Source organism: Bos indicus, chromosome 18, assembly GCF_029378745.1.
Source record: "Bos indicus isolate NIAB-ARS_2022 breed Sahiwal x Tharparkar chromosome 18, NIAB-ARS_B.indTharparkar_mat_pri_1.0, whole genome shotgun sequence".
NCBI classification, from domain to species: Eukaryota; Metazoa; Chordata; class Mammalia; order Artiodactyla; family Bovidae; genus Bos; species Bos indicus.
In genome coordinates, this window is record NC_091777.1 from 56,811,527 (window position 1) to 56,838,895 (window position 27,369).

General features: G+C 55.8%; 3 protein-coding genes across 4 annotated transcripts in view; 1 reads left to right on the forward strand and 2 right to left on the reverse strand.

The window, feature by feature from the left end:
- Positions 1 to 22,992, reverse strand: part of IL4I1 (interleukin 4 induced 1) — a 34,325-nt gene extending 11,333 nt beyond the window's left edge. The window contains exon 1 of the mRNA XM_070771514.1: positions 22,881 to 22,992. The gene's annotated coding sequence lies outside the window, so the exon portion shown is untranslated. The remainder of the gene's footprint in view (positions 1 to 22,880) is intronic.
- On the reverse strand, positions 88 to 23,017 carry NUP62 (nucleoporin 62). 2 transcript variants are annotated; one of them, XM_019978693.2, is made up of 3 exons: positions 9,246 to 9,416; positions 6,837 to 7,092; positions 88 to 2,671 (listed from the first exon to the last, which is right to left on the reverse strand). In XM_019978693.2, the coding sequence occupies exon 3, from the start codon at positions 2,607 to 2,609 to the stop codon at positions 1,047 to 1,049; it is 1,563 nt and encodes a 520-aa protein (XP_019834252.2). In that variant the 5' UTR covers positions 2,610 to 2,671; positions 6,837 to 7,092; positions 9,246 to 9,416; the 3' UTR covers positions 88 to 1,046. The 2 variants fall into 2 exon arrangements, with proteins under 2 accessions (XP_019834252.2, XP_019834250.2); XM_019978691.2 differs by lacking the exons at positions 6,837 to 7,092; positions 9,246 to 9,416 and adding an exon at positions 22,881 to 23,017.
- On the forward strand, positions 22,731 to 27,369 carry ATF5 (activating transcription factor 5). The gene is made up of 3 exons (XM_019978694.2): positions 22,731 to 22,955; positions 24,227 to 24,523; positions 26,054 to 27,369. The coding sequence occupies exons 2-3, from the start codon at positions 24,346 to 24,348 to the stop codon at positions 26,719 to 26,721; spliced, it is 846 nt and encodes a 281-aa protein (XP_019834253.2). The 5' UTR covers positions 22,731 to 22,955; positions 24,227 to 24,345; the 3' UTR covers positions 26,722 to 27,369.

The window sequence follows — 27,369 nt, forward strand, 5'->3', positions numbered from 1 at the left end:
GATCTGAGCACCTTCCCCCCCAAGCATGACCTGGAACCTACTCTTTTCCCAACCTTCTCCTTCTAAATTACCCACAGAAACAGCAGCTTTTAAATTCCACGTTTTATTTAGGAAAGCAACACACAGCTGTAGGTATTTCAGAGTACAGCAGAGCATAAAGACAAACACAAAAGCCACCCAGGACACAGCTGGCTCTGGACACTGGATCTCACTGGAACCGACCAGGCTGGCCTTGACTCTGGGAGGTTCAGAATCAAGTCTGTGGCTGCCCCTGGCAACCTGGCCACTTCCACAGGCATTCATTCGGTGGGCGAGCGTTTTATGCCGGTCTCATCTCTACTGTTCATCTGTTCGATACTGTGACAGGGACTGCTGTGCTGAGCACACAGGGGGGACAGGAAACAGGCCCCGCCCACAGGTGCACAACCTCACGGTGAGGCGGAGAAGCGAGTAGTGTGCACAGTCTAGTGTGGCCAGTGTCACCAAAGGTGTGCGCTCACAGGCTCAGCGTGGAGTGGCCCGCGGACGACACCGACCCGGCTTCAGGGTGGCCGACGCGGTGTGTCAGCCAGGCAAGGAGACCTCTCTTCTCTTCTGACCTGTCTCTCCTCCTCTGAGATCCTACGTCCCACTGTCCGCTCCACCCACAGGCCATTTCTCTGAGCCGCTCACACTCACTCCAGGCGGCTGGCTCCCTGAGGATGGAGCTCTCCTCCCCGCATCTCTGACTCTGTCGGGCAGAGTGGTGGCCCGGCACCCCGCCTGGGAGACAGGCGGCTCTCTGGCAGCTCAGCCCTCCTCTAACACAACTGGAGGCGGGTGGTTGTAGCAGGTGGAGAGGGTCTAGGATGTGGAGAAACCACACCTACAAGGCTGCGGCCTAGCCCAGATCGCTGAGAATACTTTCTATTCACTAAGACGAAAAGTCAAACCACAGAACAGTTCTATCAACAGCACAACTGTTTGAAAGACAGGAGCACACAAACACATATCTCCCTGCACCCCGACAACGCCACAGCCCCCCACCCCCGCCCCGGGCAGCGGGCTCAGTCGAAGGTGATGCGGAAGCTGCGCTCCTGCTCCTTGCGCCGGCCCTCGCACACCTTGGTCACCTCCTCCACCTTCCTCTGCAGCAGCGCCGAGTTCTGGTCGATCCACTGCAGCGAGTCCATGTGCGCGTTGAGGATCTTGCAGATCTGCTGCAGCGGGTCGCTGGTGTCGGCCGGGCCCCCCGACGTGTTCAAGTGCTCGATGATGTCCTTGAGGTCCTGGGCCATGCGCTTGAGCTGTGCGTCGATGTTCTCGGCCAGCTTGTAGGTCTTCTCGCGCTCCTCGTCGGCGTGCTGCAGGTGCACCGTGCCGCTCTGCTCCTTGACCGACTCCTCCAGCGGGCTCAGCAGGTCCTCCAGCTCCTTCTGCTGCGACAGGATGAAGTCGAGCTCCTGATCCAGCCGCTTCTGGTCCAGCTTCACCTTCTCCACCTCGCGGTGGAGGCTGGTGATCCTCTCACCATTCTCGATCAGCGTGCGGTCCCAGGCATTGACCTGCGTGGCCTGCTGCAGGAAGTGCCGCTCCTGGTCTTCCAGCTCCAGGCTCCACTTGTTGATGAGACTCTCCAGCTGGGCATAGGTCAGCGCAGCACTGCCCGACCCCCCGGCAGCTGCGCTGGCACCGCTGGGTGCACTCCCAGAGGCCGCCGTGTTGCTGGGGATCCCGGCCGGAGTCAGGGGCTTTATGTTAAGGGAGAAGCCGGTGGTGCTGGTGGTGGCGGCGGTCGTGGTCGTGGTGGTTGTCGCCGTGGAGGTGGTGGAAGCTACTCCAGGGGCCTTCAGGTTGAAGCCCACCGTCCCCGCTCCTGCTGTCCCCGTAGTGGTCGCTGGGGTACCAAGGGAGAGCCCGGTGGTGGCGGACGAGGTGGGAGCAGTTGCCAGCGAGGTGAAGAGCGAGGGCCCGGCGCTGGTGGTGGTGGCGGCCGGGGTGGGCGCGGCTGGCTGTGCGGCTCCCGCTCCGGTGGCTGCTGGAGCGGCCGCAGTGAAGGGCAGCCCGCCAAGGGCTGGGGGCTGGGCCGGGCCCCCCAGGGAGCCTATGTTGAAGCCAGAGGTCCCAGTCTGGGACGTGCTCCCACCCGTGAACGAGAAGCCCCCGGACGTGGATGTGGTGGGTGGGGCGGCAGATGCGGTGGCGGAGCCAAACACAAAGCCGCCGGGAGCTGCACCCTGGGCGGACGTGCTGGCGCTGGAGACCGCGCTGCTGAGCGTGCTGCCCCCGAGCCCGAAGCCGGCGGGCTGGGCCGGGGCCGGGGCCGTGCTGCCCAGGCTCAGCTTTGGGGTGTTGCTCCCTAAGGAAAATCCGGTGGCTCCTGATGCAGGCGTCGTGGTCCCAAAGCTGAAGGCCGGGGTCTGTGTCGCAGGAGTCTGGGTGCTGAGTGAGAACAGGCTGGTGGCAGGGGTGCTGGCGGCTGACTGGGAGGGAGTCCCAAAACTAAACCCGCCAGTGCTGGATGCAGAGAAAGAAAAGCCCGTGGCGGGCGTGGTCGTTGCTGTCTTTGTGTTGCCAAATGTGAACCCTCCTGTGGAGGCCCCAGTGCCTCCAAAATTAAACCCGCTCATGGCTCCAGACTCTGGGGGCAGCAGCTACTCCGGCTCCAAGCAAATCCACCGGTATCTGCAACCTTGGGAAGATTTGCAAAGCAGAGGAAGTGACATGATCAGACAGCAGATCTGGAAAAACCACCTCAGCAGCATGATGGAGCTCGGTCTGCAAGGGGGCGGGACTCAAGTCTGATAAGCCCCCCCCCAGCCCCCCCCCCACCCCCACCCCCGCTCCTCTTCCTGCTGTGGAACCTAACCGGGCCCTGCTGAACTAGGAAAGACGGACAAGGACACAGCCCCCGCCCCGGGGGCCTAGCAGGGTCAGTACCAGCGAGAGGCCCACTGCTTGGGGTAGGGGGGGCTGAAGAGCAGGCGCCTCTGGCTAGTGGGATTAGACACACACAGGAGCCTTTGGGACCTGCCCCCAGGTCTCCCTGCTGACTGCACATGGGTGAGGGGTAGGCTGATTTGGCACCACCCTGAGTGCCCCTCTGGACCTCAGACACAGGCCCCGGGAAGCTGAGTTACGACAGGGCCTTGGGCGCCAAAGGCTCCCTCTGGTCACACCCCAGCCGGTTTAGGAGGACAGAAGGCACGCGGGCGCACTCCCCCGCCCTAACTTGGGGTGGGCAGGAGACCCGAGTGCTTAGAGCACCTGGGGCCCCTGGCCGCAGGGACTGGTTTCAAGGGGACGTGGAGACTCGAGCTGGCCAAGAGACCGCCCCCACCTGCAGGTGCAGGGCACGGAGGATGAGCACTGGGGGACAGTGAGCGCCACCAGAGCGAGCAGAGAGAGGGAAAGGGCAGAGAGTGAGAGAGCCGCCAGAAATCCTGGTCCTGCTCACTAACCCCGCCCGGTCTTCATTAGAAGCTCCGGGAGCCAGCACATCCCTGTTCAGTGAAAGGTGACTGCTTTCTATCTGAAAAAGCCCCGAGCAAAGCCATCTGGTAGCTGGAGAGTCAAAGGTGACTTGGAGAAGAGAGTTGGAGGGTGTCCTGTGTAGAGATGTTTTCAGGGAAGTGATCACAGGCTAAGCACTGACTGCTGGCGGGCTGCTGTCACGTAACTGACATCTCACTGCTGTGTGGAGGCGGAGATGGTGTCCCCGTGTCTGAGATGAGGAAACTGGGGCTCAGGGGGCTGCGGTGATCTACTAGGAGCTGACCCCAGGCCACAAGCCCAATCCATCAAGCTCCTCGTCCAGCACAGGTACCAATTAGGGGGCAACTGGGCATCAGATATAAGGCAAGCTCTGCATCCTACCTACTGATACAGCCTCTTAACTATACTCAAGAAACGCTGGGAATGACAACACAGAGAAGCACAACACAAATTTACTACTGCAGTGTGATCTCTGCTATGGAAAAACACAGCTACCCTGAACAAGGAGGGCTGGAAAGAAATACACCGAGATGTGGGACTACACATGGATGGCCTCCCTGCTAATCTGCAATAGTTTCCAAGTGCTCATTCCTGCCTGTACAATAAACACAGGTTTTTGAAAACGACCCTCTAATTATAGAGTGTAAATTCACTCCGAAGAACCAGCGAACCTGTGCAGCCGGGTTCTAGAATCACCATATGAACGGGACAGATGGGGTCACTGAATTAAACCACCTCCCCCAGGCTGGCACTCAGCCACACCTGGTCTTGGTTGTGGGGCGGCGCTGGATCCCAGAGGCTGTGCTGAAGGAAGCAAGGGAGCCAGCACGTGGATGTAACACCAACACCAGGACCAAAAATGTGGCCCTCCGGAGACATGCAGGCCCCGCTGCCCAGAGCCTGGGGCGAACGACCCTAAGTGGCAGAAAGGATTTTCAGACGTGACTAAGGATCTTGAAATGCGGAGGCAGAGACCGGACTAGACAAGAGACCACTGGAAGGTGGAAGCGGAGGCTGCAGTAACATGCCTTGAACTCAGGAGACAGAGGACGGGGCCACAGGCCAAGCAATGCGGGGGGCCTTTACAAGCTGGAAAAGGCAAGGAATGGTTCTCCCCTGCAGTCTCCAAAAGGAACCAGCCCTCCTTGATTTCAGCCCAGTGAGACCGATTCTGGACCCTGATCTCAACTTCAAAAGAATAAATGTGCATCGTTTCAAGCTGCTAAGTTTGGGATATTTGTGAGAACAGCACAGGAAATGAACGCAGCTGGGGAGCAGAAAGTGTCTGATGGTACGGGGGGACCTCGTGACTCCTGAGGACCCCGAGACCCAGCGCCCTTGTCAGGAAAGTGGAGTGGCCGCTGTGGGCCTGGAGCGTGGCCAAGTCGGGAGGGCACGGTGCTCACAGCCACGGTCCCCGCGCGGACACACGCCGCACTGTCACCTCTGGAAGCCGGGGAGGAAGGGAGGGAGCCCAGAGGAGCCGTGAGTCCAACCCAGCTGTGACGTTCTCAGGAAAAGACTGTGGTGGTAGCCAGCCTCAAGTCTAATGCGAACTCACGGTCGGCTGCCACTGCCCACCAGGGCCTTGGGCTACGTGACCCATTCCCCGGTTGAGACGAGCGTGGTCTGGGGGCAGCTTGCTCGGGCACCGACAGCGCCGTGTGCCCAGCACGTTGTCACCCCCTGCCCCCCACCCCAGCCAATTTCACACCCATCCTACGAGGAGGTCGGATGATGATCCCAGGGCACAGATCGGGGAGGGCAGGCTCAGACGGAAGTAATCTGCAATCCCACCCCCAGGTGGGCAGTAGCCAAGCCCCCGCACCCCGCACTGTAAAGCTCTCATTTCTACTTCATCACGTGGGCCCTCAGTCACAGGGCCAGCGGCCCCGCTCAGGGTGCATGGCCACTATTCTGTACCCGGGCTTCCACTCGACTCCCTCACATGTTTCTTTTCATCTAAAAGCAGCTGCAAGACGGCTCCTTGTTTTCAGACATGAAGTTGGGTTCCTTGTTTTGGGCATGAAGAGACCCCAGCCCAGCTCACTGCAGCGCCATCTCGAGCCGGGTCTGTTACCAGCCAGCGGACAGAAGTGCCTGGACTCCCACAAGGCTCAGTTCGCAACAGCGCACTCAAGAGAGCTTTTGCTATTAATAAGCTGCAGCTAAAATTTTTCCAAAAAGCATTTATAGAAAGTTTTCACTTTTTATATGATTAAGAAACCACAAAGACGACTATCTCCCCCACCCGCCCCCACCCCGGTGTCTTGTCTGGTTTAACGGTTCACTGTTTATTAAACGCCTCCTCTCCTTCCAACACTTCGGATGCCAGGGACCTGATGGCAGTTCGTCCTGGGTGTTACTGCTCACTTACCACTGACCCCCAGAACGCTGGGACTTTCTCACAGACATGGTGAAACACACGCAAAAAACCCTCTGCCCTTTATGAGGGCTTTTCCACTGTTACCAAAGGGGTGAGCTTTCCTAAAAGAGAAGCGGACGCTGTTGGGGGGAAGTGATGCTGTTCTTGGGAGGAGGGGCAGGTGGCCGGGGGCTGGGTGCTCGGCCTGGGCAGCCACGGCCACAGCGGGTTCTCTAGCCCATTGGGCTACCTTGAGGCCACTGAGGGCAAGACTGGCAGAGCCGCCAGCCACACACTTGCCCTTGTTTTCCACACCACATCCAGGTGCCTCCACAGCCCCGAGAGTCTGGGATCCCCATGCACAGGCGCAGCCCACCCCCAGGTTCAAGGACGCAGGTTTTGTGCCGTCACTGCCACCTTCGCTCAGATCCACCAACCTCCCCTCTGTCGTTAGTTCTTCAGCCTCTCCAAGCCCGAGCTGCACCTACTTTATTCACTCCAGCACTGACTCGGCCCTACCCTACGTACAGCAACAACACAGCAAAACACGGTCCATCCCCGGAGGACGGGGGCACCGAGAGCACACGACAGGGATATGCGGGCACCTGCTCTGCACAGACACCGCTCAAGGCCCCGGAAATAAGGCTGTGGACGAGACAGAGGAGTCTGCCCTCACATCCCAGCAGGAAGTACTCGGGGTGTCAGATGAGGCTCAGTGTCCTGGAGGAAAGACCGGGCGGGGCGGGGCAGCGGGGTGCCAGCGCAGGGGCGAGGGGGCAGCCGGGGCAGGCGGCACTGTTCTGAGCCCTGGGCTCCCCTTTCCTTAGATACTCAGAACAGGGGTGTCTGTCTGGGAATGAATACGAGGGGAGGGAAGACCTCAGCCTTGGACCAAAGGGAAGATTAACCCTAATCTCAGAACCCGGGACCTCGTGTGGCAACAAGGACATCACGGACGTGATTAAGGATCTCGAGCGGGCAGGTGACTCTGGCTTACCTGCGTGAGCTTTCGATGTGATCATGAGAGCTCTGAATGGAATCGGGAGGCAGAAGGGGCGAGCCAGAGGGACTGTGACCCTGGGAAGATGTTCTGAGAGCAGCTACGCTGCTGCTCTGGAGCTGGAGGACGGGGCCACGAGCCAAGCAGAGCAGGTGGCCTCCGCGAGCTGGAAAAGGCACAGTCCAGACTCTCCCCTGAGCCCACACAAGGAACACAGCCCTGGGTACCCGACTCAGGCTTCTGACCTCCCGAACTGCAAGGAAATATTTGTGTTATCTTAAACTGCTAAGTTTGCGGTCATGTGTAACAAGAGCAACAGGAACTTAACACGAGAGTCGGGGACGAAGAAAGAGAAGGGTTGGGTGTGGTAAAGTAAGTGAATGGGAAACCCGCCCTGGCATGGGCTGAGGAAGGGGGTGCTGGCTGAGGACACGGGGTGCTGCCACCGCTGGGCCTGGCAGCTGCAGGCGAGGGGGTAAGAACGCTGTGATTCTGAGAACCTGGACAGCCTCTGCCGCGGGGCGACCTCCTGGGATGTGGATGTGTGAGACGCCCAGCCGCAATGGGCCGTGTATGACAAAGGGAGGGACAGGGTGGCCTGGAGCACTGAGGGGGCTCGTGGAGTGACAGGGTCAGCCCCACGGGGCAGGATGTCCCTGTGTCGCTCACTGGGCGCCACCTGTGTGAGCAGGACCGGCCAGGAGCGCTAGGGGGCAGCACACCGAACCTTCCTGGACGGGAGACAGCCTCAGAGAGGTGATGCGACTTCTCTAAGATCACACAGCAGCAAACAGGAGTTCCCGGAAGGGAGCTGAGCTTCTGGGGCAGGAGATGAGCAGGTGTCAGAAATCAGTATTAGAGGGGCAGTGGGGTGCTCGGGCAGACGTGTGGCCCAGGGAGTGAGGGAGTGATGCACCTCCAGGCCGCCGGCCGGGGTCAGGGGCCGGTCATGGAGGAGAACTGGCAGCCAGGCCACACACCCACAGCAAAGCCGGGAAGACCCTGCTTCATGCCCGACCCCCGCAGCCCTTCACCTGTCACCTCAGAAGCTTGAGCGACCCTCCCAAAGCAAGGCTTTTCCACCAGGCAGGGGCAGCTGCCTCCCCACAGGCCGCCTCCTTCCTTCGTAACTAACTCTTCTTCACTCGGGGCAGCAGTGAGTCTGGCCAATGGGCTCCATGCCCAGGGCTGTCTAGTTACCAACGGGCCAGGAGGAGGGCAGCAGGCCCGCAGCGGTCTTGACATGTCCAGCCCGAGCTCTTCTGTCAGCGCCCAGCAGGACATAGCCCAGCACCGAGAAGCAGCTGCTGCAGCCTGTCATTCGGAGCCCCTGCTCCTCCACTCCCAGCCCTGGGATCTTAGTTTTAAGTTCATCTCCCGGGGCCTCAGTTTCCTCATCTGAAAACAACAGGATGATGGCTCCAGAATCATATGGTCCCTGGGAAAATGAAGCGGTCAGCGATCTGTGTCAAGCGCTTAGTACTGTGCCCAGTGCCTTCTTGGGGCCCAGGAAACAACCTATCACTGCAGTTAATAATACTGCAGCTGTGGGAAGTGACCCAGCAGCCGCTCCCGGCATCCCGCCCACAGCCACCTGGTGGCGCTGCCCACAGTGCCGAGCCCAGCCGGGCCCAGGCAGGTCAGGCAGCTTCAGTGCCCACTACGCTTTCCCTGCAGAATTAGCTCTTCATTTAAGACTTGGAGGAAGTGCAGCTATGGGCTCGGAGAGACCAGAGGAAGGGAGGAGAGAGGGGAGAGAAGAGAGGGGATCAGACACCAGTGGTTATCAGCTGGGCCGGTACCTCTGCAGTGTGAGTGCAGGGACTGCCCCCACCCCTGCCTGCCCCCACACCTCCCCTGGGCTGTCTCACCACAGGCCAGGCCCAAGCCCACGAACTCCTGCTTCTTAAATCTCTTGAAACAGATCCCCTCTCTCCCTTGAGTCAAAGAAAACCCCTCTAAACCTCAGGGGATAGATGAGCCCAGAGAGCCTGTCCTGCAAGAATGGAAATCAGGCGATCGGGGCAAGCCGCCTGCTACCCAGACCTCAGCTGGGGCAGAGTTCAGCTGTTCCAGGTTCCAAAGCAGCGAAGCGGCCTGCGGGGTCCAACCAGAGCGCGGGGTGAAGCCACAGGAGAGGCTCCGAAGGGACAGGAAGACTCATCCAGGCTGTGGGGGGCGGGGGCAGACAGCACCAGGGGCCGGGCAGGAGCTGCTGGGGACCTGGGCCACTCCGCCTGGCTCTTACCCAACCGCCCTGCCTGGTAGGACCAGCCAGTCCCAGGGGCTGGAAACAGAGCCCCGCTACCAGGCAGCTAGAGGCCCTTCCTCCTCCACAGCATGAGGTGTCCCCACTGGGAGGCAGGACAGAGACCAGGGAGAGGCAGTTTCCAGCTGCCCTCTCACCTCCTCAGGTGGCCGGGGCTCTGGTCCTGATTTCTGTGGGCCTGTGCCTCCGTGTGGACGGCACCCCGGAGGCCTCTCACCCTCCCAGGCATCAGACAAACAGGAGGCGTGCCTGCCTGCCTGCAGGGGGCGGGGAGGAGGGTGTGTGGGAAGCCTGGCCCCTGTCCTGCCACCATGCCCCGCTCACATGAACAGATCCCCAAATGCCCCCGCACACCAACCCCCCAGGAGGCCTGCGCACACGTGTTCTACTCGTGGGTGTTTTTAAAAACAAAATTACATACTTTTTGTGAATAGTCTGCTCACATGGTTCTATGTTCAAAAGATACAAGAGGGGTCTCCATGGTCTCCCCTCACCCCCACAGCTACCTCTCTTCCCTGGAGACAAGCTTTCGGGTTTTTCGGGCCTCTTTCCAGAGATTTTTGACACATTTAAGCAAATGCAGTCTGCACTCTCTCCCCCTGTACACACAAGGCTGCATGAGCCAGGAGCACTCTTTTTTGTACTGACAATATTTTAGAGGTCATTTTAAACAGGCTTATCATCCTCACCGAGGTTTCCAAGGTGGCACAGTAGTAAAGAATCCACCTGCCATAGCAGGAGACACAGGTTCGATCCCTGGGTCGGGAAGATACCCTGGAGAAGGGAATGGCTATTCACTCCAGTATTCTTGCAGAACTCCATGGACAGAGGAGCCTGGTGGGCGGCAGTCCAATGGGGTCGCAAACAGTCATGCACGACTGAGCACGCACACGTATCATCCTCACCAGATGGAGGAGGAAGCGCTCTCAGAAACCCCTCGGCTTCCTGCCCTTTGAACTGCCTCCAGCTGGTACTAAGAAGCTTCTTGGACCCAGAGGTTCTCAGCTATCTGGCTTCTCCCTTTCTTCCCTGGAAAACAGCCTCTCTGCCCCAAGCAATCACCTCACCACTAATGAGCAATTACACTCTCCTTCTCACTTCTCACTCCTGAGGCCCAAACTTGCACCCGAAGGAGCTCAGGTGGTGGGAAATGGCAAATTTCCCCACAGGGAAAACAAATCAGGTTAGATGTGTGGAAAAGTCAGGACAGCCAGAGGGGTAGATTTTAAGGAAGATTCTAGAAACACTCTTAATAGGACTAGACAAGATCTTGTTCTGGTACTGAAAGATTTTTCTCCCTCCACCTAAGTGCATTCAACATTTAAATTTTAATGGAACAATTAATACACCAGTCCTTTCTTTAAAATCTTGTTTTGGCTATCACTGACAAAGCCAAGAGTCCCCTGATCACTATCTGTCACTACTGGTCCCCACACCTGTGAGGTACTCAGGTGAAAAGCTGTCATATATCTCTTATCTACATACACTTGCACACGTGTTCACATCCAGAGGAAATACTTTTACTCACATGTTTTCTCTACTCCCAAGGGCTCATACTACGTGGGTCACTCCACAATTTGTAGTTTTCAACAGGCTTTTCATTCCTTACAGCTGCTGTAAACCAGTAAGCTGGAAGGAATGATAAATAAAATGTGGTATGACTAGACCACGTTCACCCATGCCTCTAACGATGGGCAAGTGAGTTCCAGAAAAACATCTACTTCTGCTTTATTGACTACGCCAAAACCTTTGAGTGTGTGGATCACAACAAACTGTGGAAAATTCTTCAAGAGATGGGAATACCAGACCACCTGATCTGCCTCCTGAGAAATCTGTATGCAGGTCAGGAAGCAACAGTTAGAACTGGACATGGAACAACAGACTGGTTTCATATCGGGAAAAGAGTACATCAAGGCTGTATACTGTCACCCTGCTTATTTAACATATATGCAGAGTACATCATGAGAAATGCTGGGCTGGATAAAGCACAAGCTGGAATCTAGATTGCCAGGAGAAATATCAATAACCTCAGATATGCAGATGATACATAGCACCTTTACGGCAAAAAGCGAAGAACTAAAGAATCTCTTGATGAAAGTGAAAGAGGAGAGTGAAAAAGTTGGCTTAAAGCTCCAACATTCAGAAAACTAAGATCATGGCATCTGGGCCCATCACTTCATGGCAAATAGATGGGGAAACAGTGGAAACAGTGACAGACTAATTTTTGGGGCTCCAAAATCACTGCAGATGGTGACTGCAGCCATGAAATTAAAAGACGCTCACTCCTTGGAAGAAAAGCTATGACTAACCTAGATAGCATATTAAAAAGCAAAGACATTACTTTGTTGACAAAGGTCCATCTAGTCAAAGCTATGGTTTTTCCAGTAGTCATGTATGGATGTGAGAGTTGGACTATAAAACAGGTGAGTGCTGAAGAATTGATGCTTTTGAACTGTGGTGTTAGAGAAGACTCTTGAGAGTCCCTTGACTGCAAGGAGAACCAGTCAATCCTAAAGGAAATCAGTCCTGAATATTCATTGGAAGGACTGATGCTGAAGCTGAAACCCCAATACTTTGGCCACCTGATGTGAAGAACTGACTCACTGGAAAAGACCCTGATGCTGGGAAAGATTGAAGGCAGGAAGGAGGAGAAGGGGACGACAGAGGATGAGATGGTTGGATGGCATCACCGACTCAACGGACATGAGTTTGAGTAAACTCTGGGAGTTGGTGATGGACAGGGAGGCCTGGCGTGCTGCGGTCCATGGGGTCACAAAGTCGGGTACAACTGAGCAACTGAAACAAACTACCAATGGGCATTTAGGACGCTTCTGGCTTTTCTTCACTATAAACAATGCTGCAACAAGCGCGCGCAGTCACGCTCTCAGGCACAGGCGCAGACACTTTTCCAGGGCAGATCCCCGAAGAGAAGCTACTGGCCACATATTTGCATCTTGGTTTTACTAGGGACAACCAAACTACTCTCCAACCTGCCTCTATCCACTTTATTCTAACTGGCAGTGCCCGAGACAACCATTTCCCTACAACCTGTCAGCACCTTGTTAGCAAAGTTCTGCCGATCTGATGTACCAACTGCATTTATTAAAAAAATAATGATAAACGCACCAGTCATTCAGTGCTCTTATGTGCCACGTGTGTGGATAATCCATAAACATACCTCATTCATTCAGTCAACAAACATCCACTGAGACTTGGGACAAGACAGGCCTTGAACTGGGCAAACAAAAGACAATATGGCATGGCCGCCTGTCCTTAACACCCCAGTGTTATAAATGTGGTGAAGGAAAAGCCACTGGAAATGAAAACAGGTATTCACACAAACACTCGTGCGCAAATGTTCTCAGCAGCATTACTCCCAAATGGCCAAAAGGTGCCCATGCGCCAACCTCTAAGTGCCCTTTGCCTCCGTCATGCCACTCCAGTCCCACAAGCCTTCCTGCTGCTCCTCACACATGCTGAGAGCACCCCTGCCCCAGGGCCTTTGCACCTGCTGTTCTCGCTCCGTGGAACACTCTCCCCACGGCCCCATGGCTTCCTCCCTTGCCTCTCTCAGGTCTTTGCTAAAATGTAAAGTGTCACCTGCTCAGCAACGCATGCCTCTGTCATGCCACTCTGGTCCCACAAGCCTTCTGCTGCTCCTCACACATGCCAAGAGCACCCCTGCCCCAGGGCCTTTGCACCTGCTGTTCTCACTCCGTGGAACACTCTCCCCACGGCGCCATGGCTTCCTCCCTTGCCTCCTTCAGGTTTTTGCTAAAATGTAAAGTGTCACCTGCTCAGCGACGTCTCCCTTGGCTGTCCTGAGGAAGCCAGCGCCACCTGAAATAAGGTACATTCCATTTACACATCTCGTTAGATGTATGTCTCCCCATTAGAAGAGAGCAGGAAGGGCAGGATTTGGGTCTGTGCTCTCCTCTGCTGTACCCCAACGTCTGGGACAGCTGCGGGCTCCTGCAGGCACTCCGCAAATGCTTGTTACCAAGTAAACAGGTCCAGGTTGCTTTTTGCCAGCTACCATTCCAAGTGCTCTTCATGTACTGATGATCGGTTTAGCTCTACAATGTTCCTACCGTGGGGTACGTACCATTAGCATCTCCTTTCTAGAGTTAAGAAACCTGCTCAGCGTCAACATAAATGTCAAAGTCAGGGTCAAACAAGGTCCCGGCCCTCAGATAATTCAGAGCTTACTGAGGGTAACAAAGAATCAGATTATCGGATGGCATGGTAGACACCGTGCAAGGGCTTTGGTGAGAACCTACTAGAAGCTCAGGGGAGGGACAAGGACACTGTCCTAGAGAAGGAAAGGGTGTTTAAATCTGTTTTGAAGGATGTGGAGGAGTTAGGGTGAGAAGAGGTTAGATCAGTAGCTCATTCCAGGACAAAGCTCAGACGGGCAAGGGTCTGCTGCCTTGAGGAACAGTGGAAAATGCCCTGTGTCAAAACCACGGGATGCCAAAGAAGGTATACCAATAGCTGGTAAGCACAGGGAAAGCATCCTTAGCCACTGGGAAATGCAAATCAAAACCAGGAGATACCAGCTCACGGATGCCACTGCTGCTGCTGCTGCTGCTAAGTCGCTTCAGTCGTGTCTGACTCTGTGCGACCCCATAGACGGCAGTCCACCAGGCTCTGCCGCCCCTGGGATTCTCCAGGCAAGAACACTGGAGCGGGTTGCCATTTCCTTCTCCAGTGCATGAAAGTGAAAAGTGAAAGTGAAGTCGCTCAGTCAGGTCTGACTCTTAGCGACCCCATGGACTGTAGCCTACCAGACTCCTCCGTCCATGGGATTTTCCAGGCAAGAGTACTGGAGTGGGGTGCCACTGCCTTCTTCTACAGATGCCACTAGGATGCCAATAATAAAGAAGGTGGGTAACAGCAAGCCTGGTGAGGGTGGGGCAATTTGAACCCTCATTCATCACCAGTGGGGGTGTACGACGGGGCAGCCACTTTGGAAAACAGTCTGGCAGTTCCTTAAACATACAGTTGGCCTATGATCCAGCAATTACATTCCTAGACCTCTCCCAAGAGAAATGAAAACATACACCCGTACAAAACTAGCACACAAATATTCTGTAACAGCAAAAAGTAAAAACAACCCAAATGACCATCAGTTGATGAGTGGATAAAATGGAATATTATACAGTCTTTAAAAAACCCTATTGATATATGCTATAAAACGGATGAACCTAAAAAACTAGACTCCTACTCTATGATCCGATTCACACGAAATGCCCGTTACAGGAGTATCTACAGAGACAGAGAACAGAGGAGAGGCTACCTAGGGATGGGGGCATGGGGAGTGCCTGCTAAGAGGTATAAGGTTTCTTTCTGGAGTGATAAAAATGTTCCAAAATTACATTGTGGTAATAGGTTCACAACTCTGAATGTACTAAAACCCACTGAATTTATACAGTTTAATAAATGGATGTGAATTATGCACTATTTCAATAAAGCCATTAAACAAACCAACCAAGCACAGGATGCCAGGGAGGGGCTGGGCAGAGATGCTTCTAAAGGCGGGACTGTGCTTTTTTCTGGGGATGAGTGAAGCTGGTTGAGAACAGGCTGGGGAGGAGACTGGAGCCTAAAAGCTCCAGTCAGCTGAGGCCAGCAGGGGACTCCAGTGGAAACACAGCCTGGAGCAGAGAGACCACTCAGACAAGACTCGGAGAGGGAGACTTGCCAGGGCCAGGGGCTTTATGGGCCCCACAGGTGGACACATGTGTGCGTGCAGCTAGACAGAAATCCACAGCCCTGTGCTCCCCCTGCCCAGCCTCTCTCCTGCAACCGACACCCGAGTCCCAGGGGAGAGGCAGTCGCCATGGAGATGGTTTCTCTGGGAACCAAGTAAAAACCACCAGAGGTGGGGGGCGGGGTGGCTATGACTGAGATTAGAACCAGCCACAGCCCCTACCTGTCCCTGGCTGGCAGTCGCCACACCAACGCCGCTGGACATTTATCCTGTGCCTCATCTGCAGTGCTTTACTTGTGCTGTTGAGTGTGTGTGCTAAGTCGTGTCCCGCTCCTCTGGCAACCCTATGGACTGTACCCACCAGGCTCCCTTGTCCATTGGATTTCCCAGATAGGAATACTGGAGTGGGCTGCCGTCTCCTCCTCCACGGGATCTTCCTGACTTAGGGACTGAACCCACGTCTCCTGCATTGGCAAGTAGATTCCTTACCACTCAATCACCTGGGAAACCTTTACCTGTACCGACTACAACCCAAAGAGCGGAACCACCAGAGTTTCCATCTCACAGATGGGCAAACAGGAGTGGAGAGAACTTCAGTAACTTGCCCAGAGTCGCCCAGACGGCAGCAATGACTGAGGCCGTCTGGCCCCAGAGCTGAACCGGGGCCTCGGGAGCCTCTCCAGAGGGGCCTTTCCCACCGCCACACAACGCCCCCTTGCATGCTACGCCCAGTACCCCTTCCTGTTCCCTGACGTCATCCCAAGCCATCTCGTCACCTTCCAGACTAGTTCAGTGGTTCGGGTTTCACTCCAGAATCCAGTTCAGTGCTGCCTGTTTCCCCCACTGCAGGCTAGACACCTAGAGACCTGGAGGACGGGGGGCTCAGCCGCTCTTTCCTGCCCCCCGCTCCCCGCCCCGGAGTCTGCTCCTGCTCTGGGTGGGAGTGGGCAGGAGGAAGGGGACAAAGGGCTCTTGAGCAAACCTAACAGGGCTGAGGTCCAGGGCCCTGCTGGCCCGCGAACATCCCCACGGGGCAGTCCCCACGGGTCTGTGGGGGGGCCTGGGAGGTCTCCCCGCTGAGCTCCCCTGCCCCGGCCTCCACCCCTGCCCCATTTCCCCAGCTCTCCCAGTGACCGGCCATCCAGCACTGCTGGCCGCCTTCATCTCGGCCTTGCTCCTCTGCTCTGAGCTCGAGGACCCCAGGGGTACATGTACCCAGGGAGGGGTACAGGCTGCCCCCATTCCCGTCCCCCATCGGGCAGGACAAGCCTATCTGCTGAGAGAGGGAAGAGTAGCTCTGACAGCCGCCTGGTGCTCTCCTGCTGGGCACAAACAACTCCACGGACGCACCGGGCAAGGCCACGCAGACCGCTGGATCACTGCACAGCTCAACACAGACCAGAACACAAATGCTGTCCAAAGCATAAAAATGACCAACCACTACCCTCCTGACTCAGAGCTGACAGCCGCTTCTTCACTCAGCACAGCACTGGCTCCACGGATAACTGACGCTGGCCACAGACGCCCCTGCTCCCTGCTGGCCTCTGATCCAGAGCGAAACTTGCCTCCCTGAACCCTCCCCAGTCACTCAGCCCAGCCCAGCCCCTACCTGAGATGCCCCGTGGGCCCCCAGGGTGGGCACCCCCAACTGCAACAAGCAGGAAACCCGAATTGTTTAACTACAAGTGTCCGTGGTGGCATCTGGTTGGGGTATGGATGGCTGACGGAGGCCCCCAACCCTCCCAGATGACTCTTAGAGACCCCTTTCCCTGCTCCCCACAAACACTGCCCCTCACGTCTTTACACAGGACCCGGCAGTGTCTGAGCAAGGCTGGCACCCTCTCAACCTGGGTCAGGCCAGCGGGTGACCCTGCCCTGAGAATTCTCAGTTTCTTTTGGTCTCTGCCCTGGCAGAGAAGGACATATTTTTGGGGTGTGTGACGGGGTGACTCTGCACGCAAAGGTCAGGAGGGCCCTTGGCCCCCACCTCTCCACACTCATAGTTCACCAGGGTTTCTGTGAGTGACTCACCAACCTTTTAAAACTTGGACCTTGTGGAAAAGTCTGTTTCTCATTTCTGTAAAACTTGAAGCTCCGCACCGCCAGGCTGGCACGCGTGCCTGAGGGGCTGGCGTGCGTGCCTGAGGGGCTGGCGTCATCCGAGACCCTTCCGCACTCTCTCGGGTCCTCCGCCCCGCTCCTGTCCCTGCTCCGCTGATGCAGCACACGGGTGTGCGGGGCCCTGCTTAAGGGCACACGGGGAGAAGTGAGTGTCCCGAGGGCCAGGGTACTGTGTTGCCAACTACCTTCACTTTGCCCTGTCCAGTCTCTGCATGCATGTGAGGAGGGGCACCCCAGGGCTGGTGGCCTGCAGCTCTCAGATGAGGAAACTGAGGCTCTGAGAGGGAGGCGTGGTGGGATGGATACGTCCCCATCCTAATCCTTAGCATCTGTGAGTATGTTACCCTATACGGTCAAAGGGACTTTACAGACGTTACATTCAGGATCTTGAGGTGAAGACACTATCCTGGATTATTGGGGTGTGCCCCAGAGTGCTCACAAGGGCCCAAAGACAAGGAAACGGATTCTCCCCTACAGCCTTGAGAACAGGAGTCCCCAGCCCCCGGGCCATGGTCTTGTACCAGCCTGTGGCCTGTTAGCACCAGCCTGCACAGTGAGATGAGGGGCTGTTCTCCATGAAACCTGTCCCGGTGCCTAGAAGACTGGGATCACTGTTCCAGGAAGACTCTTTTAAAGACTGCCGGTCTCCAGAACGGAAAAGGAATCGATGTGTGTTGTCTGAAGCCACTAAGAGAAGGGGCTTTGGCGGACTCTGAGCCGCCAGGCCACGTGGCAGACCTGTGCTGTGTGTCTGGCCCCAGCACTGCCCTTTCCCCAGCTGAACTGGCCTTGGCCTTCCTGTCCTTGTTTGCCAGGACGCCCACTCCCAACCCTTGCTCCTGGCCTGCATGATCGAGACAGCTGCCCGAGGGCCTCTTCAGGGAACACAGAATTGAACTCCCCAGTTTCTGTGCCTCAGCAACTCATTTTAAAAAGGAACTGATGTGAGGGCTTCCCTGGTGGCTCAGTAGTAAAGAATCCACCTTCAGAGGCAGGAGACACGGGTTCAGTCCCTGGTCCGGGAAGATCCCACATGCCCAGGAGTAACTTGGCCCACTCGCCCCAATTACTGAGCCCACACGCCCCAGAGCCCATGCCCCTCAATGAGAAGCCACCGCAACGAGAAACCCATGCCCTGCAACGAAGAGCACCCCCCCCCCCCCCCCACTGCAACTAGAGAAAAGCCTGCAGAGCAACAAAGACCCAGCAAAGCCAAAATCAGAACTGACGCGGGACTTTCCTGGTGTCCAGTGGGTGGCACTATGCTCCCATCGCAGGGGGGTGGAGCATGGGTTCAATCCCCGGTTGGGGAACTGAGAGCCTGCAGGCTTCGAGGCGCAGCCAGGCAAAAAAGTTCTGATGCCTTGTGAGGCCACAGCAGAAGGCTGGGGGCTGTGTGGAACAGTTCCTGGGAATGAGGAGGTCCTGACTTATCCTCTAAGTGCTCAGGGAAACAGTCAGGCACACAGACATCTGCTTTCGAGGGGCTCTGAAAGCAGAACGAAGTGTGGTAGGAACAGGAAGAGAAACGACCACAGGCTGGCCATAGTGCCGGGCTTTACCTACAGCATTTCACACAATCTTCTCAGCACCCACGTCTTGGAGAGAAATAATGCTCACACTTAGGCAGGCAGGCCCCGTTCTAGGAATTTTGCATACATTTACGTATTTAATCCTCACAATAAGCCTATGAGGTGGGTCATCTTATCCCCATTTTATGGATGAGGAAACTGAGTCACACAGAGAAGATGCCACCTGCTGAGGGTCAAAGAAGAAGCGGAGTTGGAGCGTGAACCTAGCAGGCTGACTCCAGAGACAATGCTCTGAGCCACCTTTCCTTGATCAAAAGGCCAAGGCGCTACCGGAGCCACTTGTAAGAACGCAGCAGAAGCCCAACAGTCAGGGCCACATCAGCACCCTTGGCCAAGATCAGGTGATGTGGGCATGGGACTGAAACTTGGGTCCATCTGATGGAAACCCGGTGCCTCTTCCATCACACCAGGCTGTTACCGTGACTGGGAAAGCAGTGGGTTCTGGGATAGAACAGGCAAGGAGGGTCTCCTTTGGCGCAGGGGGGCTTGGGGAGGGGCAGGTGGCAACCAACAGAATCTGACAGCAGTAAGCAGCAGCAGACTTGAGGTGAAGGTCCAGGTCTGGCGGCCTCCCAGCAAGCTATGTCCCAAGCTGGGGGTCAGGGACCCCACACGTCTGAGAGGAGACAGGCTCTCCCTGGGGCCTGCAGGCCCTTGGGAGGTGTGTGGCGGGGCAGCGCTCTAACCAGCAATGTGGCCCTGCACAATCCCTCTTGCCTCCCCGGGCCTCCGCCTTGCCCCCTGCAAGCCCCGCGGGTCAGCCTCTGTGATCTGAGCCCCTTCTTGGCATCGAGCCTGATTCCCAGGGTACTGCACAGGCTCTCCTTCCTCTTGCCTAATCCCCTCCCTTACTGGACTGGGGCGTCTCCCCAATCCAGGGTTTCGCTAACCGTTGCCAGGTGTGCAACCGGCCCCCAGAGAATGCCCCCCACTCCCCCTCCCCATCAAAGAGCCGGGGTGACGCAACCTGCCTGCAACTACCGCCTCACTCCCCAAGCATGGCTCCTCCGCAATGAAAAAGAGTCCCCAGCAGCCCCACCCAGGCTCCCAGCCTCAGCCCAGGAGCTGAAGGGCGCAAGGGGCGGGGGCGGCGGGCAGCTGGACCCCAAATACTTGGCCAAGCTCGGGAAGGCGGAGTCATCTGAGTCCCGGAGGGCCCATGGATCCAGATCAGGGGTGGGTGTGGGGAGAGGGCGCAGCGTGCCAAGACCCGGGCTCCCAGGCACCGCTGATGACCCGCTGCCCAGAAGATGGAATAGGCTGGGAAGGGCTAGGAGCGCCGTGTGCTTGCTGGCACCCGCTCTGCAGGACTGAGTCAGGCCGCGTGGGCAGGGTGATTGGCACCAGGACTCAGTTCTGTGGGACCCAGCTGAAGAGAGAAAGAGGCACACGGGGCAGGGACCGCGGCGTACCCAGGGTCTTCTCAGATACTAAGTTCATTCTCAAGTTATTAACTGTCTAACCTGACCATCCTCTCAAAACCCCATAGTCCCAGTCTATGCTGCTGCTAAGTCGCTTCAGTCGTGACCGACTCTGTGCGACCCTATGGACAGCAGCCCACCAGGCTCCTCCATCCACAGGATTCTCTAGGCAAGAATCCTGTGGATGGAGGAGTTGCCATTTCCTTCTCCAAGTCCCAGTCTATGAGACAAAACTAAAGAGGAACAGTTCACAGAATACCCAACCTGCACTCTTCAGAAACATCAAAGTCACAGGAGATAAGAAAAGTCTGAAAAGCCTCCACAGACCAGAGGTTGCAGAGGAGACGTGAAAACTAAGTGTAACTCGGCATCCTGGGGGGATCCTGAAAAGAAGGGGTTGGGGAACAACAGGTGAAATCAGAAGATGGGGTGGGCGAGGGGGTAGGTCACAGAAACAGACTGACATTGCCTCCCGAGTTGTGACAAACACCAGTGTAACACAAGATGCCCACGGGGAGGGGGAGGCTGTGTGAGGGGCTCCTCGGGAACTCTGTATTGTCTTGGCAGCTTTGTGGTCAATCTACAGTTAACTCCAAAATAAAAAGTTTATTTAAAGAAAAATACTCCACCTAATCCGCCAGTTATAATCTAGACGAGAAGGCTGGGGGATGACTGTCCCCCCTCACTGCCAGCAGCCTGTCCAGTGGCTTCCCCTAATCCCACCAGCTAGTACTCAACACTGAGGAGTGGAAGTCAGTCCTTACTTAAAACACCTTTAGAAGCACTACTGCTGGGCACCGGACATAAAACATATCCACCTTAATAATAACAATGAACCCCTTATGTAACACCTTACTCTGTGCCAGGCACTAGTCCAAGGGCACCTGATGTGGATTAATTCATTTAATCCTCAAAACAGTACTAAGAAATAGGTACTGTCGATGGCCACATACATTGGCCATCAGCATGTTTCTATTAACTCAACTCCATATTTGATTCTCGAACTATTCATGGAAAGCAAGACACATGGAAGGGAAATTGCCAGTAAGCTAGTTAAGTGGGGTGTAGTCAGGGGCTGAATCCAACAACTTGGCTCCAGAGTGCGTGCCCTTAAACATTACTCTGTTACCTCAGTAAAAAACATAGCCCCTATAGGGCAAGAGCTCAAATACTGGCAGAGTGGATAAAGTAAGTGGTCAGATCCCAAGGACTTCCGGTATGCAAGAGTAGCCTGTATTAGGGATGCAATATACAATAAACCTAATTAATACCACCATATGTTGTGTATGAAAGCTGTTACAAATCCTAAGAGTTCTCATCACAAGGAAAACAGGATGTATTCTTTTCTATTTCTTCAGTTTTGTATCTGTAGGAGATAATGTTCACTACACTTACTAATCAATTTATGAGGTATGTTCAATCAAATCACTATGCTGTACGCCTTAAGCTTACCCAGTGCTACATGTCAATCATATCCCAGTAAATCTGGAAGAAAAAAAAAAGCATCTGAACTTAGAGGAAGAAAAAAAAAAGCCTGGATGTCTTTATTCTCAGATAACTCTCAAGATCAAGGTCCCCTGTCTTCTCTGGATCTTGATTCAGTCTCATAAGCACCAGGAAAAGCTCAACTCCAGCTGTAATGTCCTGCTGTGGATGAACGGAGGTGGGGAGAGGAGGGGTTTCTGCAGCACAGGAAAGACCCACAACCACTTGGGCTGGGAGGGGATGGCTAGGAAGTCCCATCTCTTTGAGCAATGGATTACAGATCTTCCTATTTCTGGCAGACCTGCACGACTGATGGTGGGGTGGGGGGAGCTGAGGTAGAGGACAGTCTGAAAGGGAGCCTAGGTGGGGGCTATGGAAAAAGAAGGAACCAACTGGCCTCAAAGGAATGCTGAGGATAAGCGTTGAGGGTAGGTGCGCAGGAGACACAGAGAAGATATCGGGCCTGAGGGCGAAAACTGACTCCCTGCACCAAGATGGGGCTGAGCGTCCATGTTGTGAATGGGAAAGGCCGGGATGGCTGGGAAATACCTTGGAGGAGGTAAAGGAGACACAAGGATGACCTTTTAGCAAGTGCTGTATGGTCTAGCGTCTGGGGTTCCTGCCAGCGGGGTCGGAAAGGGGGACACCAGGCCCCAGGGTTCCTTCCTGCTCACAATAAGAGGTTGAGAGAGCATGTATGAAGTGGGCTCTCAAGTTTCACAGGCATCGACTCATTTCATTCTCACAAATGACCCCACCAGGTAGAGTTGATTATTCTCCGCGTTTTACAGATAGTCTCCTATCTAGGCTGCTAGAGAATTCAGGTCATTTGCCCAAGGCCACCTTCGCCGGCCTGTGATTTGAATGGAGCGCGCTCTGTGACTCACACCAGGTTCTAAGCCACAGGAAAGGTTCTCAGAGTGGGACGGCAGTTGAAGGATGAAGAGAGTAGCATGTGGCTGGCCGGAAATTCGCGAAGCAGGGGAAAGCAAAGGAGAAATGAACTGGCGCGAGTCTCAGGGAAGAGGGGTTACCGAGTCACCAGAATAAGAGGGAGCAGAGGGCCGGACCTCAGAGTCAGAGAGAACGGAGGGTCGGAACCCCCGGAGTCGGGAGAAAGCGGGGCTAGAGATAGCCACGGGTAAAAGGAAGGAGAGGCCTGAACCCCCGGGATCGAAAGCCAGGATCCGATCCCCGAGGGCAGGGGTGCAGGCCCGCCTCCGGGTTGGGGCCACGCGGGGCGGGGCGCGGAAGGATCCGCGCAGGCCGTGCTGCGCCGCCCGCGGTATATCTGTGTCCAGTCCCCGGGGCCGCCTCATTCCCCACCCTCAGATCACGGGCTCTCCTCACTCTACTGCCACGCCGCCTCCGCCCGCGTACCCCCGGCCATGGCTCTGTAGCCGCGACCCCTCTGTGCCCCCGGCCAGTCTCCGCGCTCACCGCGCCTGCGCTCTCCGCTCCTGCCTTCTCTCTTCAGCCGAGGCCGCCGCCGCCTCTCCTTTGCGCAGCCATGGAGTGAGTAACCGCTCGCCCCTCCCTCTCCAACCGCCTTTCCCGCCCTTTCGAAGCTCGCGGCCCTCGCGACCGAGCCTGGGGGGGTGGGGAGACTGAGGAATCACGGTCGCGCAGGCGCAGAAGAGGGAAGGCGAGCGGTCTCGCGCGACCGAGCATGCGCACTTGGGCGGGTGCGTTCTTCCAGACAATCGGTGTTTAAAGAAGAGAGCCACGTGCGTGTGCGCCTGCGCACTAGTTCCCAGACACGGAGGCTTCCCCCCATCCCCGCCCTGACCGTCTGCGAGCGATTGCTCATGCGCAGCTGTCCACCTGAGGCTGTATTTTTTTTTTGCGCAAAGGGCGGTCATTAAACAGCCGCACATGCGCACTGGTCTCCAGGAGGGCGGTTGCCTGAGGTAACTGTGGCGCGGCTTGGGAGATGGCGCATGCGCTGTAGCCTTCAGCGAGAGCTCCGCCTCCCACTTTGCTCAGGCGCAGAGCTCATCTTCCCTCCCTTTCATTCAGGCACCTGCTGGGGCGGGAACTGGTTTAGATTGACAGGGGAGAAGGCGGGGATTAGAAACGACCGGTTTAGGGGATGGAGCTAGGATAAGAGGCGTCGCCGAGGACGAGGTTGGGGCGGGGTTACCCATTGTGGAAGGGGCGGGGCTAACGAAACCTTTTGCAGAGGGGGGTGGGGTTTCTGCCTGAGAAAGAGGCGGGGCCTCTGGGGAATCATCGGGGAGGGGTGGAGCTAAAATAAATCGTGGGGGCGGGACTTCGAGAGGCAGTGGAGATCAGCCCCAAAATTCAAAGGGAGAACTGCGATTTGAACGGATAACTTTGACGACCGGTCGGGACAAGGGGGAATTCCCATGGGAACAGATTTGAGCTGGAATCTAGGGAGGGTGTGGGGCCTAAAAGTTATATTTTAGAGGAAGAGATGTGACTGGAAGAAAATTCCCCTGGGATTGAGTGTGGGTTTTGTTTTGTTTTTTAATGAAAGGGAATATTATGGGGTGAGTGGGAAGGACTTTAAGGAAATTTCCCTGGGAGACCATTAGGTTTCTGTATTGGAAGGATTGGGTCTTGGGAATTCTGAGAAATAAGCCAAACGTAAAGAGAATTCCCTTGGGAGTGGGTGGCGCTCAGATACTGGGAAAGGACAGGTTTAGAATTCTGAAAGGATGAGGAATCCTGGGATTCTGCGGGCGTGGTTTGATTTCCCTGTGGCTTTGGCAATAGCAGGTGAGGCTGATCCTGACCCACTCACTTTTGTGTCACACTTGCAGGCCCTCCACTTTTGCCTTGGTGCCTGTCTTCGCCCAGCTGAGCAACCTCCAGAGCCTCCTTCCAGCTGTTGGTGCAGCCTCTTCCATTGCCGTCGGTGCCCAGCGCCCGTGCTGCAGCCATGTCACTCCTGGCGACCCTGGGGCTGGAGCTGGACAGGACCCTGCTCCCAGCTAGCGGGCTGGGCTGGCTCGTAGACTATGGGAAACTCCCCCTGGCCCCTGCCCCCCTGGGCCCCTATGAGGTCCTTGGGGGAGCCCTGGAGGGCGGGCTTCCAGGGGGGGGAGAGCCCCTGGCAGGTAAGAGTAGGTGAAGAATGGAGGTGGGGTGAGCTAGGGGGAGAGGGAGAAGAAAGGAAAATTCATTCATTTGATAAGTTTTTTTAAATGAGTACCTGTAATAGGGCTTCCCCAATGGCTCAGCAGGTCAAGAATCTGCCTGCAGTTCGGGGGACACAGGAGACATAGGTTCAATCCCTGGGTTGGGAAGAAAGCCTGGAGGAGGAAGTGGCAACCCACGCCAGCCTGGAAAATCCCATGGATAGAGGAGCCTGGTGGGCTACAGTATATGGGGTCACAAAAAGTTGGACATGGCTTGAAAAGTTGAACAACTAAGCAACAACAACAGCATAATATGTCAGGCACTGTTTTAGGGGACACAGCTGGGAACAAGACTGACATGATCCCTGCCTTCTTGGAGCACACACTCTACTGGGAAGACACGCAGGAGACAAATTATATGATGCATGGGAATAAGTGGGAAGCACTTAGCTGAGTTTAAAAATGGCAATGAGAAAAAAAAAAAAAAAATGACAACGAGGACAAGTTTGGTGGGGGGAGCCAAGAAACCCTCTCCAATCAGTAACATTTTGGCTGAGACCTAAGGAATGGTAAGGAATGACCCATAAAAAGACCCAAGGGAAGAGCTTTTCAGGTGCAGGAAACAGCACAGGCAGAGCCCCTGAAGCAGGAATTATTTTATTCATTGCGTGCATGGGTGCTAAGTCGCCAAATCGTGTCTATGGACTGTAGCCCACCAGGCTCCTCTCTCTGTCCATGGTATTCTCCAGGCGAGAATACAGGAGTGGGTTGCCATGCCCTCCTCCAGGAGATACTCACGACCCAGGGATCGAACCTGCATCTCTTACATTTCCTGCATTGGCAGGTGGGTTCTTAACTTCTACCACCACCTGGGAAGCCCATTTTATTCATTGGTGGTGATTTGATCGCTAAGTTGTGTCTGACTCTTGTGACCCCATGAACTGTAGCCCACCAGGCTCCTCTGTCCATGGCATTTTCCAGGCAAGAATACTGGAGCAGGTTGCCATTTCCTCCTCCAGGGGATCTTCCCGACCCAGGAATCAAACCTGGGTCTCCTGCGTTGCAGGCAGATTCTTTACCAACTGAGCTATGAGGGAAGTGTATCCCAAATGCTTGGTACATAGTAGGGTTTCAATAATTAAAGATGAAACAGGGTGTGTTTACATGTGATCTAGTTTGCCATTTATAATAAACTAGAGAGTAAATCAAGAAACCAGAGATGCAGGGTAATCAGTAAGGAGGATGTTGGAACAGTTGAAGAAATGGCTGGTTGACTGTTTTCTCATTTGGGTCATTGATGGTTGTTGGTTAACGGGTTGGTTAGATGTTTGGTTTATTGATTGGTTGGTTGGCTGGTCTGTTGACTGGTTTGATGATTTGTTGATTGGCTAGCTGGCTGGCTGGTGGTTTAACTCAATGAATGGGATGAATGAGGTGGGCATGAGTGAGATCTGGTTGGGTGGAGGATTAGGAAATCAAGGAGCTTTCTGTCCCTCTGCAATCCTCCAGGAGACGGCTTCTCTGACTGGATGACCGAACGGGTGGACTTTACAGCCCTGCTCCCTCTGGAGCCCCCCTTGCCCTCAGGTGCCCTCCCCCCACCTTCCCCACCCCCACCTGACCTGGAAGCTATGGCCTCCCTGCTCAAGAAGGAGCTGGAGCAGATGGAAGACTACTTCCTCGATGCCCCTCTGCTCCCACCATCCTCCCCACCTCCGCCGCCGCCGCAGCCGCCGGCACCGGCACCTTCCCTCCCTCTCCCCCTCCCCCTCCCCCTGCCCACCTTTGACCTCCCCCAGCCCCCTTCCCTGGACACCCTCGACTTGCTGGCCATCTACTGCCGCGGTGAGGCTGGGCAGGGGGACTCGGGATTGGCGCCCCTGCCCCCACCTCCGCAAGCCCCGCCCCCGCCCCGCCCCGCCCCCTACCCCAGTCCTGCTGCCAGCCGAGGGGACCGCAAGCAAAAGAAGCGAGACCAGAACAAGTCCGCGGCTCTGAGGTACCGCCAGAGGAAGCGTGCAGAGGGCGAGGCCCTGGAGGGCGAGTGCCAGGGGCTGGAGGCGCGGAACCGGGAGCTGAGGGAGAGGGCGGAGTCGGTGGAGCGGGAGATCCAGTACGTCAAGGATCTGCTCATCGAAGTGTACAAAGCTCGCAGCCAGAGGACCAGGAACAGCTAGCCGGGCGGGGGCTTCGGGCTGTAGGGGGCGCTGGTCTTCGGCTCCGGGGCGGAGGGGGGAGGGTCCCCAGTCATCCCCCTGCCTCCAGCTTCCTTCCAAACCCTCCCTCCCCCTCCTCTCCCTCTCTCCTCCCTCCCTCTCCCCTTTTATTCTTACCTCCCCTTCCCACCCCCCAGAATCATGAAACGTTTGGCATAAGTCAGCATTTACACCCTTCAAGTAACATCTGAGGAACAGAGACCCATGAGGAATTTGGGAGGCAGGGGAGAGCTTGGAAACCTCATCTCTCAAGCAGGGAAGTGAGCCCAGGAAGCCCTGCAGAACGTCTGTGCAAAGGAGAACAGGGAAGCCATCTCGAGACCAAGTCAGGGAGGGCTCAAAGAAAGGTGCCCAAGGAATGAGCAAAACAAGCCAAGTGACCTTGGGAACTACATTTGGAGGTGGAACCAAGAGGTAGCCGACTTGGCAGAGCAGGTGCATATTTGGGGGGTCTGGGGGAGTGGCCATAATGGGTGACGGGGTATACGTTTTAGCTCTGGAAGGAAATCAGTGTTTTGTGAAGGTGTTGGGGGAGGTGCGGGAGGGCAGGGACTGATCCTTTTGGAAGGGGGCTTTATGAGTGGAAATAAAAGGAAGAATTTCCTCTGA